This window comes from Oncorhynchus nerka, linkage group LG24 (genome assembly GCF_034236695.1).
Source record: "Oncorhynchus nerka isolate Pitt River linkage group LG24, Oner_Uvic_2.0, whole genome shotgun sequence".
Classification (NCBI taxonomy): domain Eukaryota; kingdom Metazoa; phylum Chordata; class Actinopteri; order Salmoniformes; family Salmonidae; genus Oncorhynchus; species Oncorhynchus nerka.
This window is the reverse complement of record NC_088419.1, coordinates 20,294,387-20,315,162: the sequence shown is the minus strand read 5'-3', so window position 1 is coordinate 20,315,162 and position 20,776 is coordinate 20,294,387. Positions and strand designations below refer to the sequence as shown.

At 43.4% G+C, this 20,776-nt stretch overlaps 1 protein-coding gene across 4 annotated transcripts in view; it reads left to right on the top strand.

The window, feature by feature from the left end:
- Positions 1–20,776, top strand: part of LOC115107637 (unconventional myosin-VI-like) — a 157,375-nt gene that overhangs the window by 59,642 nt on the left and 76,957 nt on the right. For all 4 annotated transcript variants that reach the window (XM_065008696.1, XM_029631094.2, XM_065008694.1 and 1 more), the window contains exons 11-15: positions 7,464–7,644; positions 9,933–10,077; positions 16,628–16,785; positions 18,850–18,941; positions 19,602–19,674. In XM_065008696.1, coding sequence (XP_064864768.1) covers positions 7,464–7,644; positions 9,933–10,077; positions 16,628–16,785; positions 18,850–18,941; positions 19,602–19,674 — 649 coding nt within the window. The remainder of the gene's footprint in view (positions 1–7,463; positions 7,645–9,932; positions 10,078–16,627; positions 16,786–18,849; positions 18,942–19,601; positions 19,675–20,776) is intronic.

Sequence of the window (20,776 nt, the reverse complement as noted above, 5' to 3'; positions counted from 1 at the left end):
GGTGTTGTTTTAGGTGGTAGGTACAGTACAGCTAGGTGTTGTTTTAGATGGTAGGTACAGTACAGCTAGGTGTTGTTTTAGATGGTAGGTACAGTACAGCTAGGTGTTGTTTTAGGTGGTAGGTACAGTACAGCTAGGTGTTGCTTTTAGGTGGTAGGTACAGTACAGCTAGGTGTTGTTTTAGATGGTAGGTACAATACAGCTAGGTGTTGTTTTAGATGGTAGGTACAGTACAGCTAGGTGTTGTTTTAGATGGTAGGTACAGTACAGCTAGGTGTTGTTTTAGATGGTAGGTACAGTACAGCTAGGTGTTGTTTTAGATGGTAGGTACAGTACAGCTAGGTGTTGCTTTTAGGTGGTAGGTTCAGTACAGCTAGGTGTTGCTTTTAGGTGGTAGGTACAGTACAGCTTGGTGTTGTTTTAGATGGTAGGTACAGTACAGCTAGCTGTTGCTTTTAGATGGTAGGTACAGTACAGCTAGGTGTTGCTTTTAGGTGGTGGGTACAGTACAGCTAGGTGTTGTTTTAGATGGTAGGTATAGTACAGCTAGGTGTTGTTTTAGATGGTAGGTACAGTACAGCTAGGTTTTGTTTTAGATGGTAGGTACAGTACAGCTAGGTGTTGCTTTTAGGTGGTGGGTACAGTACAGCTAGGTGTTATTTTAGGTGGTAGGTACAGTACAGCTAGGTGTTGTTTTAGGTGGTAGGTACAGTACAGCTAGGTGTTGCTTTTAGGTGGTAGGTACAGTACAGCTAGGTGTTGTTTTAGGTGGTAGGTACAGTACAGCTAGGTGTTGCTTTTAGGTGGTGGGTACAGTACAGCTAGGTGTTGTTTTTTGGTGGTGGGTACAGTACAGCTAGGTGTTGTTTTAGGTGGTGGGTACAGTACAGTACAGCTAGGTGTTGCTTTTAGGTGGTGGGTACAGTACAGCTAGGTGTTGTTTTAGGTGGTAGGTACAGTACAGCTAGGTGTTGCTTTTAGGTGGTAGGTACAGTACAGCTAGGTGTTGTTTTAGGTGGTAGGTACAGTACAGCTAGGTGTTGTTTTAGGTGGTAGGTACAGTACAGCTAGGTGTTGCTTTTAGGTGGTAGGTACAGTACAGCTAGGTGTTGTTTTTTGGTGGTAGGTACAGTACAGCTAGGTGTTGCTTTTAGGTGGTGGGTACAGTACAGCTAGGTGTTGTTTTAGGTGGTAGGTACAGTACAGCTAGGTGTTGTTTTAGATGGTAGGTACAGTACAGCTAGGTGTTGTTTTAGATGGTAGGTACAGTACAGCTAGGTGTTGCTTTTAGGTGGTAGGTACAGTACAGCTAGGTGTTGCTTTTAGGTGGCAGGTACAGTACAGGTAGGTGTTGTTTTAGATGGTAGGTACAGTACAGCTAGGTGTTGCTTTTAGGTGGTGGGTACAGTACAGCTAGGTGTTGTTTTAGATGGTAGGTACAGTACAGCTAGGTGTTGCTTTTAGGTGGTGGGTACAGTACAGCTAGGTTTTGCTTTTAGGTGGTAGGTACAGTACAGCTAGGTGTTGCTTTTAGGTGGTGGGTTTAGTACAGATAGGTGTTGCATTGACCCTCTTTCAAGGTTCACAGCTGGACAATGCAGGCTCCTGAGAGCCATGGATCTTATTATATGGTGATGGAGGATCATGCCTTTTGATCTCAGGAATCACCTGCTCATGATAAATGCTGTGTTTGGCCTTTTGGAGAGCATCGTGTGGTGATAAAATGATGAATAAGGCCTTCATGCTTATTGCCAGTGCATATAAGCTCGTACCAGGGTGGCAAAACTCTGGTAACTTTCCCAGAAAACCAGATTTCAGTTTCCAGAAATCCTGGAAATTGCCAGAATTTTGTAATCCTTGCCCATACATTGTTCCATACCATGTCCCCTGTCCCTTGTGTTGATTATATGTCTCTTTACATTGCTTCTCTATACAATTCAGGACAATCAGGTGATTTATGGATTTGGTGCTGTGACCAGGACTACTTATTTTAGATTTTATTATGATGTGAATTTTGGGAAGATCTTTTTTTGTCTCGGGGTTCACATCAGTGCTGAGTGTTGTGGGGTTGCATGCTTTCTCTAAATGCATGATGTGGTTTTGCTCTGTAGTTTAGGGCTTGTGGTCAAAATTACAAAATCTTTTGTGTCCACCAGAATGTCACAGTACAATGGTTTAACAGAACTTGGGGTACGTGTGTGTGTGTGTGTATGTAATGAACATGCACCTGTGGAACGGTCGTTAAGACACTAACAGCTTACAGACTGTAGGCAATTAAGGTCACAGTTATGAAATTCTTAGGACACTAAAGAGGCCTTTCTACTGACTCTGAAAAACACCAAAAGAAAGATGCCCAGGGTCCCTGCTTATCTGTGTGAATGTGCCTTAGGCATGCTGCAAGGAGGCATGAGGACTGCAGATGTGGTCAGGGCAATAAATTGAAATGTCCGTACTGTGAGACTCCTAAGACAGTGCTCCAGGGAGACAGGACGGACAGCTGATCGTCCTCGCGGTGGCAGACCACGTGTAATAACACCTGCACAGGATCGGTACATCCAAACATCACATCTGCGGGACAGGTACAGGATGGCAACAACAACTGCCCGAGTTACACCAGGAACGCACAATCCCTCCATCAGTGCTCAGACTGTCCGCAATAGTCCTCACCAGACATCACCGGCAACAACGTCGCCTATGGGCACAAACCCACCGTCGCTACACCAGACAGGACTGGCAAAAAGCGTTACACCGAGTCCTGTACTCTGGAGCGGGATCAAGGAGGAGGGTCCGTCATGGTCTGGGGCGGTGTGTCACAGCATCATCAGACTGAGCTTTTTGTAATTGCAGGCGATCCCAATGCTGTGCGTTACAGGGAAGACATCCTCCCTCATGTGGTACCCTTCCTGCAGGCTCATCCTGACATGACCCTCCAGCATGACAACGCCAGCAGCCATACTGCTCGTTCTGTCCCTGATTTCCTGCAAGACAGGAATGCAAGACAGGAATGTCAGTGTTCTGCCATGGCCAACGAAGAGCCCGGATCTCAATCCCATTGAGCACATCTGGGACCTGGATCTGAGGGTGAGGGCTAGGGCCATTCCCCCCAGAAATGTTTGGGAACTGGCAAATCTAGTGCAGTCCATGAGGAGAAGATGCACTGCAGTACTTAATGCAGCTGGTGGCCACACTAGATACTGACTGTTACTTTCCCTTTGTTCAGGGACACATTATTCCATTTCTCTTAGTCACTTTCTCTAAACTTGTTCAGTTTATGTCTGTTGTTGAATCTTATGTTCATACAAATATTTACACATGTTTGCTGAAAATAAACACAGTTGATAGTGAGAGGATATTTTATTTTTTTGCTGAGTTTATGTATATATGTGTGAGACATATATACAGTTGAAGTCGGAAGTTTACATACACTTAGGTGGGAGTCATTAAAACTTGTTTTTCAACCGCTCCACAAATTTCTTGTTAACAAACTATAGTTTTGGCAAGTCGGTTAGGACCTCTACTTTGTGCATGACACAAGTATTTTTTCAAAAAATTGTTTACTGACAAATTACTTTACTTTACTCATAATTCCAGTGGATCAGAAATGTACATCCACTAAGTTGACTGTGCCTTTAAACAGCTTGGAAAATTCCAGAAATTGATGTCATGGCCTTAGAAGTTTTTGTTAGGCTAATTGACATCATTTGAGTCAATTGGAGGTGTACTTGTGGATGTATTTCAAGGCCTACCTTCAAACTCAGTGCCTCTTTGCTTGACATCATGGGAAAATCAAAAGATATCAACTGAGACCTCAGAAAACATTTTGTAGACATCCACAAGTCTGGTTCATCCTTGGGAGCAATTTCCACATGCCTGAAGGTACCACGTCCATCTGTACAAACAATAGTACGCAAGTATAAACAACATGGGACCATGCAGCCGTCATACTGCTCAGGAAGGAGACGTGTTCCATCTCCTAGAGATGAACGTACTTTGGTGCGAAAAGTGCAAATCAATCCCAGAACAACAGCAAAGGACCTTGTGAAGATGCTGGAGAAAACCGGTACAAAAGTATCTATATTCACAGTAAACGAGTCCTATATCAACATAACCTGAAAGACCGCTCAGCAAGTAAGAAGCCACTGCTCCAAAACTGCCATAAAAAAAGCCAGACTATGCTATGCAACTGCACATGGGGACAAATATCGTACTTTTTGGAGAAATGTCCTCTGGTCTGATGAAACAAAAATAGAACTGTGGCCATAATGACCATTGTTAAGTTTGGAGGAAGCAGAAGAACACCATCCCAACCGTGAAGCACGGGGGTGGCAGCATCATGTTGTGGAGGTGCTTTGCTGCAGGAGAGTCTGCTGCACTTCACAAAATAGATGGCATCATGAGGGAGGAAAAGTATTTGAATATATTGAAACAACATCTTAAGACATCAGTCAGGAAGTTAAAACTTGGTCGCAAATGGGACTTCCAAATGGACAATGACCCCAAGCATACTTCCAAAGTTGTGGAAAAATGGCTTAAGGACAACAAAGTCAAGGTATCGGAGTGGCCGTCACAAAGCCCTGACCTCAATCCCATAGAAAATATGAGGGCAGAACTGAAAAAGCGTGTGCAAGCAAGGAGGCCTACAAACCTGACTCAGTTACACCAGCTCTGTCAGGACGAATGGGCCAAAGTTTACCCAATTTACTTTAGAAGGCTACCAGAAATGTTTGACCCAAGTTAAACAATTTAATGACAATGCTACCAAATACGAATTGAGTGTATGTAAACTTCAGACCCACTGTAAATGTGATGAAAGAAATAAAGCTGAAATAAATCATCCTCTCTACTATTATTCGGACATTTCACATTCTTAAAATAAAGTGGTGATCCTAACTGACCTAAAACAGGGAATTTATACTCTGATTAAATGTCAGGAATTGTGAAAAACCTTGTTTAAATGTATTTGGCTAAGGTTTATGTAAACTTCCGACTTCAACTGTATGTTATATACATATACACATACATACATGCATACATACTGTACCAGTCAAAAGTTTAGACACACCTACTCATTCAAGGGTTTTTCTTTTTTTTCAACTTTTTTTACATTATAGAATAATAGTGAACACATCAAGACATTGAAATAACACATACGGAATCATGTAAAGTAGTAACCAAAAAAGTGTTAAACAAGTCAAAATATATATTATTTTGAGATTCTTCAAAGTAGGCACCCTTTGCCTTGATAACAGCTTTGTACATTCTTGGCATTCTCTCAACCAGCTTCATGAGGTAGTCACCTGGAATGCATTTCAATAAACATGTGTGCCTTGTACATTTTTAAATTTCTTTCCTTCTTAATGCTTTTAAGCCAATCAGTTGTGTTGTGACAAGGTAGGGAGGGTATACAGAATATAGCCCTATTTGGTAAAAGACCAAGTCCATATTATAGCAAGAACAGTGCAAATAAGCAAAGAGAACTTTGAAAGTTTCTTCAAGTGCAGTCGCAAAAAAACATCCAGGGCTATGATGAAACTGGCTCTCATGAGGACCGCCACAGGAAAGGAAGACCCAGAGTTACCTCTGCTGCAGAAGATAAGTTCATTAGAGTTACGCTTCACAGAGTTCAATTAACAAACACATGTCAACATCAAGGAGACTGCGTGAATCAGGCCTTCATGGTCGAGTTGCTGCAAAGAAACCACTGAAACAGACACCAGTAAGAAGAAGAGACTTGCTTGGGCTGAGAAACACGAGCAATGGACATAAGACCGGTGGAAATCTGTCCTCTGGTCTGATGAGTCCAAATTTGAGATTTTTGGTTCCAACTGCCATGTCTTTGTGAGACACAGGGTAGGTGAACGGATGATCACTGCATGTGTGGTTCCCACCGTGAAGCATGGCGGAAGAGGTGTGATGGTGTGGGGGTGCTTTGCTGGTGACACTCAGTGATTTTATTTAGAATTTAAGGCACACTTAACCAGCATGGCTAGTTTGCGCTTAGTGGGACTATCATTTGTTTTTCCACAGGACAATGATCCAAAACACACTTCCAGGCTGTGTAAGGGCTATTTGACCAAGACGGAGGGTATTGGAGTGCTGCATCAGATGACCTGGCCTCCACAATCACCCGACCTCAACTCAATTGAGATGGTTTGAGATGAGTTGGACCGCAGTGTGAAGGAAAAGCAGCCAACAAGTGCTCAGCATATGTGGGAACTCCGTCAAGACTGTTGGAAAAGCATTCCTCATGAAGCTGGTTGAGAGAATGCCAAGCGTGTGCAAAGCTGTCATCAAGGCAAAGGGTGGCTACTTTTGATTTGTTTAACACTTTTTTGGTTACTACATGATTCCATATGTGTTAGAATTACATTTTTTGTCATAGAAAACTTGGGGTAGGCATATAAAACTACCTGCGGGCCAAATAAGGCCAGTTGGGGAACCCTGCTTTAGGTTATAGATGTCTCTATAGAGAAGAACAAACTGCTCCTCTACACCCACCTCCCTAAATCACCATAACTTATGGTTGTTGTTTACAAGGCAATTTTGCTCTGTACTTTATGGTGTGCAGACAAAGATGAATTGCCTTAGTTTAAATGAATAAACGATTGCATCCACCTTCAGTTGAAATAAGTTAAAGAATCTAAAATTGCATGTAGAGAGATGGGTCTTATTCAGACATTTAATTGTTTGTTGTTTCAGTTTAGGAAACCTAATGCCATTTATCTGGCATTCTAGTCTGGTGTTAGAAGCTACAGTATGTGGTCATTTCTATACCAGCATGCCATGGTACTGTGACATTCTTCTTGTGTGGTTGTTTTTCCAGGTGTGTGATCCAACGTATTATCCCTGCTTCTCTTCCTACTGCAGCTAGTTGGAGATGTGATGTACCTCAGCTTTCATGCAGGTTTATTGTGCTAATTCTGTACAAAAAAATTGCATTATAGCTTGAAGTCACAATGTTACATGTGAAATAGCAGCCCATGCCTCCGCTCAGATCCAAACAAACACTTTCACCAAGTCAAAGAAAACCTCAGTGCGGGAGACAGATGGTATTTTTACTTTATGGGTAATTAGAGAGGTTATTTTATTGATGTTAAGACACAGCCTTGACACAGCTTACTTTAAGCCTCCAATCTTTGAGACAGTACACCTTCTGTGAAGAGCGTGTAACCCTAGTCACTGACCCATCCGCTCCCCATGGTCTATTAGCACCTGAAATGCTGGGCTCCTGAAGGGATAAGGTTATAGAGAGAGGGGCTGCATTCACACAGGCAGCCCAATTCTGATATTTTTTCCACTAATTGGTATTTTGGCCAATCACATCAGGTCTTTTCACATCAGATCTTTTTTTTAGAGATGAACTGATTGATCAAAAGAATTGGTCTTCCTGTTCCTAACACAGCCAGGGTGGCCCCAGGTGAGGGTGACCACTGACCTGTCCTCTCCCCACTATGGTTCCTCAGCACCTGAAGGCTGGGCCCCTGAAGGACCCTCTGCTGGACGACCAGGGGGACTTCAACAGGATGTGCGGGGCCATGAAGAAGATCGGCCTGGATGATATGGAGAAGCTGGACCTGTTCAGGGTGGTGGCCGGGGTGCTGCACTTGGGCAACATCGACTTTGAGGAGGCAGGCAGCACATCAGGTAAGCAGGGTGACAGTCGGTCTCTGTCTGACTCTTTCTTTCTCTCACACTCACTGTTCAATATCGTTTCCATATCAAGTGAGCCAAGTGTGTGTGTGTGTGTGTGTGTGTGTGTGTGTGTGTGTGTGTGTGTGTCAAAACATATGAAGAACGTACTCTGATCAGATGAGACTAAAATTGAGCTTTTTGGACATCAAGGAAAACGCTATGTCTGGCACAAACCCAACACCTCTCATCACCCCGAGAACCCCATCCCCACGTGAAGATGGTGGCAGCATCATGCTCAATTTTAGTCTCATCTGATCAGAGTACCTTCTTCATATGTTTTGGGAGTCTCCCACATGCCTTTTGGCGAACACCCAACATGTTTGCTTATTTTTTTATGAAAGCAATGGCTTTTTTCCGACCACTCTTCCTTAAAGCCCAGCTCTGTGGAGTGTACGGCTTAAAGTGGTCCTATGGACAGCTGCTCCAATCTCCGCTGTGGAGCTTTGCAGCTCCTTCAGGGTTATCTTTGGTCTCTTTTTGCCTCTCTTATTAATGCCCTCCTTGCCTGGTCTGTGAGTTTTGGTGGGCGGCCCTCTCTTGGCAGGTTTGTTGTGGTACCATATTCTTTCCATTTTTTAATAATGGATTTAATAGTGCTCCGTGGGATGTTCAAAGTTTCAGATATTTTTTTTATAACCCAACCCTGATCTATACTTCTCCACAACTTTGTCCCTGACCTGTTTGGAGAGCTCCTTGGTCTTCATGGTGCCGCTTGCTTGGTGGTACCCCTTGCTTGGTGGTGTTGCAGACTCTGGGGCCTTTCAGAACAGATGTGTATATATATATATACTGAGATCATGTGACAGATCATGTGACACTTAGATTGCACACAGGTGGACTTTAGGTGGAGCTGACAAGGTACAAATCTGTCGTTCTGCCCCTGAACAGGCAGTTAACCCACTGTTCCTAGGCCGTCATTGAAAATAAGAATTTGTTCTTAACTGACTTGCCTAGTTAAATAAAGGTCAAATAAAAAAATAAAAAATGTTTAAACTAAATATGTGACTTCTGAAGGTAATTAGTTGCACCAGGTCTTATTTAGGGGCTTCATAGCAAAGGGGGTGAATACATATGCAAAGGGGGTGAATACATATGCACACACCACTTTTCCATTTGTATATATTTTTAATTTTTTGATTTCATTTCACTAATTTGGACTATTTTGTGTATGTCCATTACATGAAATCCAAATAAAAATCTATTTAAATTACAGGTTGTAATGCAACAAAATAGGATAACAGCCAAGGGGGATGAATACTTTTGCAAAGCTCTGTACCCACTAAAGAAATGGTCCTTGTGTCCGGGCAGCAGGTGCCATTTTGCTGTGGTCCGCCAGAACACTCTGCTCTGTGATCGATTTACTTTAATCTTCATCTTCCTTCTAAAGGCCCATGTGGCCTCTTGTGCCGCATTTCCAATTACAATTTACACCAGTGTTTTACCCAAAAGGCTAAGACTTTTGTTTCCAAGGGCCGGCACCCCGTGTCTCACTGAGCCATGGCTCCGGAGAACTTGGAAGCTACTCCCTGGGTACTTTTCAGATGACATTTACATAACAATGTCAAACAGTGAACTTTAACACCTTCACACAAAGCAACAGTCTTGAATGATGCAGAGGTTGCTGATTCTGCTCACCACAAATCTTTAGTGCCACGCTCCTGATGGAAACACCACAACACTAGAGCTCACGTTAACACAAAACACTGGCGGCACACTGGTGTGTGGGTCTCAGTGGAAAAGCGCCATTGTAGTCTGTGAAAGGGCTTTTATTCACTATTAAGGAGCCACTACATACACCAAGGACACTGCGGACTAGTCATTCTCCTCCCCTTCATTCATTATTAATACAAAGCCATCAGAGTAACTGATGAAAAGATTATCATGTGTATTCTTTGTGAATGTCACTCTTTGTAGTCCTCTGCGGTAATCTCTTACAGAATCATCTTGTATATTTGTATTGTTAGAGCAAGTTAGTATTCTCTCATTTTCCAGGGCTGATGCATTACGGTGTGAATGTCTTGGGCTCTCCTCTTCTCACTGACTCCACATTACACATGTTGTTCCACACAACCCAGAGGAGGATCACATTTCTATGGGAATAAGCCATTTATTTTTAACATCAGAGTAAAACTTGTACGTAGTGGCTTTCAGCCCCCCCCATAAACATCGTCCTCACAATGTTACTAACAACATTACTAAATGACTCATAACGTTACCGTTCTGTATGTCTGTCCCACCAGGTGGCTGCACTATAAAGAACCAGTCAAGCCAGACGGTGGAGTACTGTGCTGAGCTGCTGGGTCTGGGAGAGCAGGACCTGAGTGTCAGCCTCACGTCAAGGGTCATGCTCACCACAGCAGGGGGCGCCAAAGGAACAGTTATCAAGTAAGTCACCATAGCCCTGGTCAAAAGTTGTGAAATGCACAGTGCACCTACATTTGAAGTCAGAAGTTTACATACACCTTAGCCAATTACATTTAAACTCAGTTTTTCACAATTCCTGACATCTAATCCTAGTACATATTCCCTGTCCTATGTCAGGTAGGATCACCACTTTATTTTAAGAATGTGAAATGTCAGAATAATAGTAGAGAGAATGATGTATTTCAGCTTTTATTTCTTTCATCACATTCCCAGTGGGTCAGAAGTTTACATACACTCAATTACGATTTGGTAGCATTGCCTTTAAATTGTTTAACTTGGTTCAAACATTTCAGGTAGCCTTCCACAAGCTTCCCACAATAAATTGGGTGAATTTTTGGCCCATTCCTCCTGACAGAGCTGGTGTAATTGAGTCAGGTTTGTAGGCCTCCTTGCTCGCACATGTTTTTTCAGTTCTGCCCACAAATGTTCTATAGGATTGAGGTCAGGGCTTTGTGATGGCCACTCCAATACCTTGACTTGGTTGTCCTTAGGCCATTTTGCCACAGCTTTAGAAGTATGCTTGGGGTCATTCTCCATTTGGAAGACCCATTTGCGACCAAGCTTTAACTTCCTGACTGATGTCCTCCAAACATAACGATGGTCATTATGGCCAAACAGTTCTATTTTTGTTTCATCAGACCAGAGGACATTTCTCCAAAAAGTACAATCTTTTCCCCATGTGCAGTTGCAAACCGTAGTCTGGCTTTTTTATGGCTTCTTCCTTGCTGAGCGGCCTTTCAGGTTATGTCGATATAGGACCTGTTTTACTGGTCTACAATTATTTTTCTGAGGTCTTTCCCATGATGTCAAGCAAAGAGGCACTGAGTTTGAAGGTAGGCCTTGAAATACATCCAGAAGTACACCTCCAATTGACTCAAATAATTTCAATTAGCCTAACAGAAACTTATAAAGCCATGACATCATTTTCTGGAATTTTCCAAGCTGTTTAAAGGCACAGTCAACTTAGTGTATGTAAACTTCTGACCCACTGGGAATGTGATACAGTGAATTAATTTGTTTGTAAACAATAGAACAGTAGATGTCCTAACCGACTTGTCAAAACTATAGTTTGTTGACAATACATTTGTGGAGTTGTTAAAAAATGAGTTTTAATGACTCCAACCTAAGTGTGTGTGTGTGTGTGTGTGTGTGTGTGTGTGTGTGTGTGTGTGTGTGTGTGTGTGTGTGTGTGCGACCGACCGACCGACCGACATCACTCCCAGTGGGTATTGTGCTGAGAGTTAAAAATAGGAGCGCCATTCTGTCACACACACACACACACAGCAGCATCAGCCAGCAGCAGCCAAGCATGCATCCTCAGCCCTACCATACTTTTCCTGTTGATGATAGAACACATTGGTAGAGGTAGGGCTGAGCATTGGAGAGGAGAGAGAATCACAGTATTACATGCAGAGAAGAATCAATATGGTCATGTTGCTGTGGGAAAAATACGGTCATGTTGCTGTGGGGAAACAATACGGTCATGTTGCTGTGGGAAAAATACGGTCATGCTGCTGTGGGAAACAATACGGTCATGTTGCTGTGGGAAACAATACAGTCATGTTGCTGTGGGAAACAATACGGTCATGTTGCTGTGGGAAACAATACGGTCATGTTGCTGTGGGGAAACAATACGGTCATGTTGCTGTGGGGAAACAATACGGTCATGTTGCTGTGGGAAACAATACGGTCATGTTGCTGTGGGAAACAATACGGTCATGTTGCTGTGGGAAACAATACGGTCATGTTGCTGTGGGGAAACAATACGGTCATGTTGCTGTGGGGAAACAATACGGTCATGTTGCTGTGGGAAACAATACGGTCATGTTGCTGTGGGAAACAATACGGTCATGTTGCTGTGGGAAACAATACGGTCATGTTGCTGTGGGGAAACAATACGGTCATGTTGCTGTGGGAAACAATACGGTCATGTTGCTGTGGGGAAACAATACGGTCATGTTGCTGTGGGGAAACAATACGGTCATGTTGCTGTGGGAAACAATACGGTCATGTTGCTGTGGGAAACAATACGGTCATGTTGCTGTGGGAAACAATACGGTCATGTTGCTGTGGGGAAACAATACGGTCATGTTGCTGTGGGAAACAATACGGTCATGTTGCTGTGGGAAACAATACGGTCATGTTGCTGTGGGGAAACAATACGGTCATGTTGCTGTGGGAAACAATACGGTCATGTTGCTGTGGGAAACAATACGGTCATGTTGCTGTGGGAAACAATACGGTCATGTTGCTGTGGGAAACAATACGGTCATGTTGCTGTGGGAAACAATACGGTCATGTTGCTGTGGGAAACAATACGGTCATGTTGCTGTGGGGAAACAATACGGTCATGTTGCAAACGTATTCTGGACCTTTAGAGTTTCTGCTCCAGTGAGCTCCGGACAGACATAGTTGTAGGCTATTTGCGCAAGAGATAAGTCATATTTTAGTCAAATATTATATATTTTTGGGCGGTCTGTTAAATCGTCTTGTGGTCAATTTGCAGTCTACAAATTATGTAATTATGTTCCGGCCCCCTGACCATATGCTCAAGAAAACATCTGCACGCGACTGAATCTAGTTGATGATCCCTGCCCTGTATAGTGCACTACATTCGAAAGAGCACTATAGGAAATAGGGTGCCATTTCGGAAACAGTCCTTATCTCTATCTACGCCAAGGCCTTGCATGTAATTTAGCTGTGGCTCAGTCTTTCTAATGCCTGACTGTGATTGTTGTACGGGCAGCTTGGCACTCCCTCGGCTCGCCAACCTGAATGCCAAGCCACTCGCTACCTGCAATTACCCTCCCAACCACCCTCCCACACTAATGCTTGTCTGTTGTTTTATCTGTGGAGCGAGAGACACTTTTACACAGTACTTGTGCTTGAAGTGCTGGTTTATATGGGCCTGGCTGTGCCTTTATGAGTGCGTCCTAAATGACACCCTGTTTCCTACATATAGTGCACTACTTTTGACCAGGGCCAAGGTCTGTATGCATGCTGTGGTGAGAGGGAGAGCTCTCATGTTTCATTAAGAGGGCATAATAATAAGCAATGAGTTAGTGGTGTACAGTACTTTGTGGTCCCGTGTAGCTTAGTAGTTAGAGCATGGCGCTTGCAACACCAGGGTTGTGGGTTCGATTCCCACGGGGGGCTAGTACATAAAGGTATGCATTCAGTACTGTAAATCACTCTGGATAAGAGTGTCTTCTGAATGACTAAAATGTAAATAGTCTTCTGTTTAATTAATAGCAATGTATGAGTATAGTTGCAGTAAGTGTCTTATAAAGGGTTGGTGTGGATTTCAAACGTCTCTCTGTCTGCGGGTACACCACTATAGCGGGTCTATTTTTATTACTTATGTAAGGGGGAAAGCCGTAGCTAGCTAAATGTTAGTTTGTTTGGGGACTAGCTTTAAGGTGTTTATATGTGCGAGGCAGAGAGTGGGAGAAAGGGACGTTAATCGTTTACCCCACCATGGTGAGTTCTGTGGCGGACTCTGTAGTTCAGCGAGGGCAGGGGTACAGTCTTCCACTCTCTCAGCAAACCCATTTACATGTTCACCACACAGACTCATTTAAAGCTAATTTAATGAGATGTGAGCTTCTCAACTTCCTGATTACATCTGAGAACATGGTGCCGGAGAGTATGTTATGGAGCTCATAGAGCATGTGGGCTTCATAGGGGGTATACGCGTCACCGCTACTGTTAGTGCGATGGCAAACCTCTTGGTTTTTAAATGAGAGGCCAAGACTTAACCTTTGTATTCAAATGTTTTAACTGGGGGCTATGGGCTCTTCTCACTGGCTGGAAGAAGTAAGGGGATAATGAATTAAACATGCGGTGTGGTAGAGCGAAAGAGCGAGGCCAGGTGTGTACTGAGCGCTGGGGGTCAAGGGTGTAAAACGAGTTGGGGAGGTGGGGTGAGGATGGGGTCATAATGGATTAGGTTATCATGGAGAGTCCTTATCTTGTGGAATGTGGCTATCGTCTCAACACATCAGCCAGTGCTGAATGGAGGTGCATGGGGGGACAGGATATATATATATATATATATATATATATATACACTGCTCAAAAAAATAAAGGGAACACTAAAATAACACATCCTAGATCTGAATGAATGAACTATTCTTATTAAATACTTTTTTCTTTACAGTTGAATGTGCTGACAACAAAATCACACAAAAATGATCAATGGAAATCAAATTTATTAACCCTTGGAGGTCTGGATTTGGAGTCACACTCAAAATGAAAGTGGAAAACCACACTACAGGCTGATCCAACTTTGATGTAATGTCCTTAAAACAAGTCAAAATGAGGCTCAGTAGTGTGTGTGGCCTCCACATGCCTGTATGACCTCCATACAATGCCTGGGCATGCTCCTGATGAGGTGGCGGATGGTCTCCTGAGGGATCTCCTCCCAGACCTGGACTAAAGCATCTGCCAACTCCTGGACAGTCTGTGGTGCAGCGTGGCATTGGTGGATGGAGCGAGACATGATGTCCCAGATGTGCTCAATTGGATTCAGGTCTGGGGAACGGGCGGGCCAGTCCATAGCATTACATTTACATTTACATTTAAGTCATTTAGCAGACGCTCTTATCCAGAGCGACTTACAAATTGGTGCGTTCACCTTAAGACATCCAGTGGAACAGCCACTTTACAATAGTGCATCTAAATCTTTTAAGGGGGGGGGGGGGGGGGGGGGGGCATCAATGCCTTCCTCTTGCAGGAACTGCTGACACACTCCAGCCACATGAGGTCTAGCATTGTCTTGCATTAGGAGGAAACCAGGGCCAACCGCACCAGCATATGGTCTCACAAGGGGTCTGAGGATCTCATCTCGGTACCTAATGGCAGTCAGGCTACCTCTAGCGAGCACATGGAGGGTTGTGTGGCCCCCCCAAAGAAATGCCACCCCACACCATGACTGACCCACCGCCAAACCGGTCATGCTGGAGGATGTTGCAGGCAGCAGAACGTTCTCCAGACTGTCACGTCTGTCACATGTGCTCAGTGTGAACCTGCTTTCATCTGTGAAGAGCACAGGGCGCCAGTGGCGAATTTGCCAATCTTGGTGTTCTCTGGCAAATGTCAAACGTCCTGCAGAGTGTTGGGCTGTAAGCACAACCCCCACCTGTGGACGTCGGGCCCTCATACCACCCTCATGGAGTCTGTTTCTGACCGTTTGAGCAGACACATGCACATTTGTGACCTGCAGCAGGTCATTTTGCAGGGCTCTGGCAATGCGCTCCTCCTTGCACAAAGGCGGAGGTAGCGGTCCTGCTGCTGGGTTGTTGCCCTCCTACGGCCTCCTCCACGTCTCCTGATGTACTGGCCTGTCTCCTGGTAGCGCCTCCATGATCTGGACACTACGCTGACAGACACATCAAACCTTCTTGCCACAGCTCGCATTGATGTGCCATCCTGGATGAGCTGCACTACCTGAGCCACTTGTGTGGGTTGTAGACTCCGTCTCATTCTACCACTAGAGTGAAAGCACTGCCAGCATTCAAAAGTGACCAAAACATCAGCCAGGAAGCATAGGAACTGAGAAGTGGTCTGTGGTCACCACCTGCAGAACCACTCCTTTATTGGGGGTGTCTTGCTAATTGCCTATAATTTCCACCTGTTGTCTATTCCATTTGCACAACAGCATGTGAAATGTATTGTCAATCAGTGTTGCTTCCTAAGTGGACAGTTTGATTTCACAGAAGTGTGATTGACTTGGAGTTACATTGTGTTGTTTAAATGTTCCCTTTATTTTTTTGAGCAGTGTATGTATATATATATATATATATGAGAGAGAGAGACTTGGACATAGACATGAAGTACTCAGAGAACTGCTAAGTCCCACAGATAGAGAATGAGTTATTTTCTGTCATGCCTAGAGTGCATGACAATGCTGTTTTGTAAAGAAAAGGGCAGATGTAAAGCTTGTTGAGAAACTTTAAGTCCACGGGGTATTCATATTGTATGTTTTTTCCATTCCTCTTCATTCTTAGCCATCTCTCTATGGTCTGTAATTATTGAGCTGCATACTTGACTGCAGTCAGAGCTCCCAGGCAGTTGTAATACCTACACAGAGCTATGATGCTCATACCTTCTGTCATTGTTATGGCTCCTTATCATATTACAGTCTCTCTTTTCTCCCAAGATATCAATAATGCAATTATCCTCTTGGGAAACCGAGCAGGCCCCTGAACAGTTCTGCAGACCCACGGTGGTGAATGGATGGGATTAGTGAGTGACTCTGTCGTCTTTGAGTTGTGGGCTACTTCTTTCACCAGTGCTCAGGTTTATACGTTGTGGCTGTATGTTTATTTGCTGTTGACAAATCCAATTTCCCCTCGTGCGATTAATTCAATTTAGATCAGATATACTTCATTGTATGTTATTCACAGAAATGTGCTTTGCGTACTGAAAAGTCAAGATTATTCATTTCAGTTCAGTGATGTGCTCATTCTCGCTCTTGCTCTCTCTCTCTCCCCCCTCTCTCTCCCTCCAGAGTGCCACTGAAAGTGGAGCAGGCAAACAACGCACGGGACGCCCTGGCCAAGGCTGTGTACAGCCGGCTGTTTGACCACGTGGTCACCAGGGTCAACCAGTGCTTCCCCTTCCACTCTTCTGCCAACTTCATCGGGGTTCTGGATATCGCAGGCTTCGGTCTGTACCCCTTCTATGTGCCCTATGTACAGTGCTTTCAGAAAGTATTCATACCTCTTGACTTATTCCATATTTTGTTGTGTTACAGCCTGAATTCAACGTTTATAAAAATAAATGTAAATACATCTCACCCATCTACACTTAATACCCCATAATTGCGAAGTTTGTTTTTAGAAATTGTTGCAAATGTATTTAAAAAAGGTTTTCAGAAATATCTGATTTACGTAAGTATTCACACCCCTGAGTCAATACTTTGTTGAAGCACCTTTGCCAACGATTACAGCTGCAAGTCTTTCTGGGTAAGTCTCTAAGAGCATTCCACACCTAGATTGTGTAACATTTGCCCATTTTTCTTTTCAAAATTCTTCAAACTCTGTCAAATTGGTTGTTGATCATTGCTAGACAACTATTTTCAGGTTTTGCCATAGATTTTCAAGCAGATTTAAGTCAAAACTGTAACTCTGGAAAATTCAGTATTTTTGGTAAGCAACTCCAGTGTAGATTTGGCCTTGTGTTTCAGGTTATTGTTCTGCTGAAAGGGGAATTAATCTCAGAGTCGGTTGGAAAGTAGAGTGAACCAGGTTTTCCTCTAGGATTCTGTTTTTTTTTTCATCCTGAAAAACTCGTCTTTAATGATTACAAGCAGCCCTGAACGATTACAAGCATACCCATAACATGATGCAGCCACCACTATGCTTGAAAATATTCAAAGTGGTACTCTGTAATGTGTTGAGTTGGATTTGCCCCAATTTGTATTCAGGACAGAAAGTGAATTGCTTTGGCACATAAGTTTTAGCAGTATTACTTTAGTGCCTTAATGCAAATAGGATGCATGTTTTGGAATATTTGTTTTCTGTACATGCTTCCATCTTTCCTTTGTCAATTAGGTTAGTATTGTGGAGCAACTACAATGTTATTGATCCATCCTCAGTTTTCTCCTATCACAGCCATTAAACTGTGTAACTGCTTTAAAGTCACCATTGGCCTCATGGTGAAGTCCCTGAGCTGTATCTTTCCTCTCCGGCAAGTTAGGAAGAACACCTGTATCTTTGTATTGACTGGGTGTATTGATACACCATCCAAAGTGTAATGAATAACTTCACCATGCTCAAAGGGATATTCAGCTTTTTTGTCAGCTTTTTTTTACCCATCTACCAATAGTTGCCCTTCTTTGCAAGGCATGGAAATCCTACCTGGTCTTTGTGGTTGAATCTGTGTTTTGAAACCCTACAGATAATTGTATGTGTGGGGTACAGAGATGAGGCATTCATTCAAAACGAGCTGCAAAAAACACTCAAACTGTACAGTTTTATCTCCATCTCTTCATTCAAAGACTCAATCATGGACACTCTTACTGACAGTTGTGGCTGCTTTGCGAGATGTATTGTCTCTACCTTCTTGCCCTTTGTGCTGTTGTCTGTGCCCAATAATGTTTGTACCATGTTTTGTGCTGCTGACATGTTGTGCTGCTACCATCCATGCTGTGTTTCATGTGTTGCTGCCATGCTATGTTATTCTCTTAGGTCCGTGCAACTTATTATGTGAATATGTGACATATTTTAACTCTTGAACTTATTTAGGCTTGCCATAACAAAGGAGTTGAATACTTATTGACTTAGGAAATTTCAGCGTTTCATTTAAAAAAAGAAACAATTCCACTTTGACATTATGGGGTATTGTGTGTAGGCCAGTGACACAACATCTCAATTCAATCAATTTTAAATTCAGGCTGTAACACATGTGGAAAAAGTCAAGGGGTGTGAATACTTTCTGAAGGCACTGGGCATATGTGTTCTATGGATGTGATACACGATGCCATATGATATGATAGTAGTAGCACACTTTATTATCCCTCAGGGGAGAAATGGTTTTACAGCCTAATTGTCCATAAAACAACTTCAACAACAACAGACATTTCCCCACGAGACAACATTATACAGAACATAACATGAACCACACATTGCATATAATTGCACGAGTCCATTAGTCAGAGACAGTGGTGGTTTACAGCTAAAGTGCTTGGTTTTTTTAATGTGTTTTCGTTTCCTGATGTCTCTCTTCCAGAGTACTTTGAGCACAACAGCTTTGAGCAGTTCTGCATCAACTACTGTAATGAGAAGCTGCAGCAGTTCTTCAACGAGCGCATTCTGAAAGAGGTGAGTGCTTCTTCCAAGGTCTGTGTGTGTTCACCCCAATGTCCCTGCCTCCTTAACTGACATCCCAGTTGTCAAACCAGGGCTCAACTTCAAGTTGTCTTTCTGCGATTCCTAGCATCTCCTCGCCTCCTTATTTGAAGGGAATGTCCATGGGTCCCTCCCATCAGACCTTGTTCAATGCGTTTTGAGAAGGAGGCGAGAAGAGAGGATGCAAGAAATCGAGAAAAGATTAACTGAGAATGAGCCCAGGTGTTTACAACAAGCAGAAGGAAACCTTGACATTTGGATTCAGTTATATTTGTCAGAGATGATGTTGCAAAATTGGTTTTCCAGAAATCCTCTTTGGATGATTCTGGATTTCCTGCTTATTCCTTCCTGATTTGAGGAATCCTCCAACTGGGATTTGGGGAAACCAGGGAATTTATTGAACATTCCCGTAACTTTGCAACCCTAGTCAGAGACCTTGGTAAAGTAATGTGTTATTGCACAATAGATAGAAAGGCAACTCTTGACAGATTTATTTGAATACATTGGAGTCTTTGGCCTCATTATAGTAGAGAACTATCTTGTATAATAAACCATATTCAATTATATTCTGAATGTCGTTCTGAAGGTCATTATAAATGTTTGTTATTGGAACGGTTCTGTTTCAAATTCTAGGAACAAGAGCTGTATCAGAAGGAGGGCCTTGGAGTGAACGAGGTCCGGTACGTCGACAATCAGGACTGCATAGGTTTGTCTAATCTTAATACCATTTCATACACATCATTTCAGAGGGTTAGCCTACGTACAGTATCCTCCACCTAGTTTCCAGTGTTTTCCCCCTGTTTTATCAATGTGTTGCCATTCCATGTTCTTCTGACTAGAGATCTGTCTCTGCGTGGGAAGCTGAAACAGCTTTTTTCTCTGAGAGAAGTTAAACTCTTGAGCGCTGACCCAGAGCCTTGACCCTGAGTTATATTACATGGTCAACTGAAAGAAAGCCTGTTGATGGGAGGTAGATGTATTTTGTTTCAAAGCACACCCAAACTTACTTTCTCCTCTGTTTGAGATATGGGTGTTGTATGGTGGCAGGATGCCAGAGAGAGGAATGGATGTGACGGGGAGAATGGGGCCTGGCTCGGCGGAATGGGGCCTGGCTCGGCGGAATGGGGCCTGGCTCGGCGGAATGGGGCCTGGCTCGGCGGAATGGGGCCTGGCTCGGCGGAATGGGGTCTCTTCCTCCCCCACAATTACTGTGCATTGCTGTGTATGAGAGATTATATATCCTCCTGGATTGACAGAGGAAAAAAGTCTAAGGGACGGTCTATTGTAATTATACTGTAATAGGTCGCCTGTGGCGTTGTGGCGAGAAATCCCAAGAATATGCAGCTTTGAGCTTGTATGTGTCAAACACACTCTGTTTGAGCAACCTGTTGTTTAGACCAAGACACATAAGAGGAAATAGGCAGTGAGAAGCTCCATTCTAGGGTTTCTTCTGGACCACTTTGGTGTGGCAGTGGGCGTGGTCAATGGCGCGGTCGCCGTCGCAGATGGAAAATCTTAGAGGCCGTCCTATTGGCCGCTGTTGGAGAATGTTGCCATTTAAAGCTAACTTCCTGCAGTTCTACACATTTAGTCATGGGTTGGAGGTATTTTTTGAGCAGTTTTAAAGCTACTTTCCTGAAATTCTATACATCTTGCCATGGCTTATGCTATCTGAGTGACTCATACATTATATCAGAATCAAAGGGGACAAAAACACCTCTGAATGCATCATTGATTTAGGTGATTGTTCGTTCTTTAACCTGTCTGGCACCAGTGGGATGGGACGGTAGCGTCCCACCTGACCAATA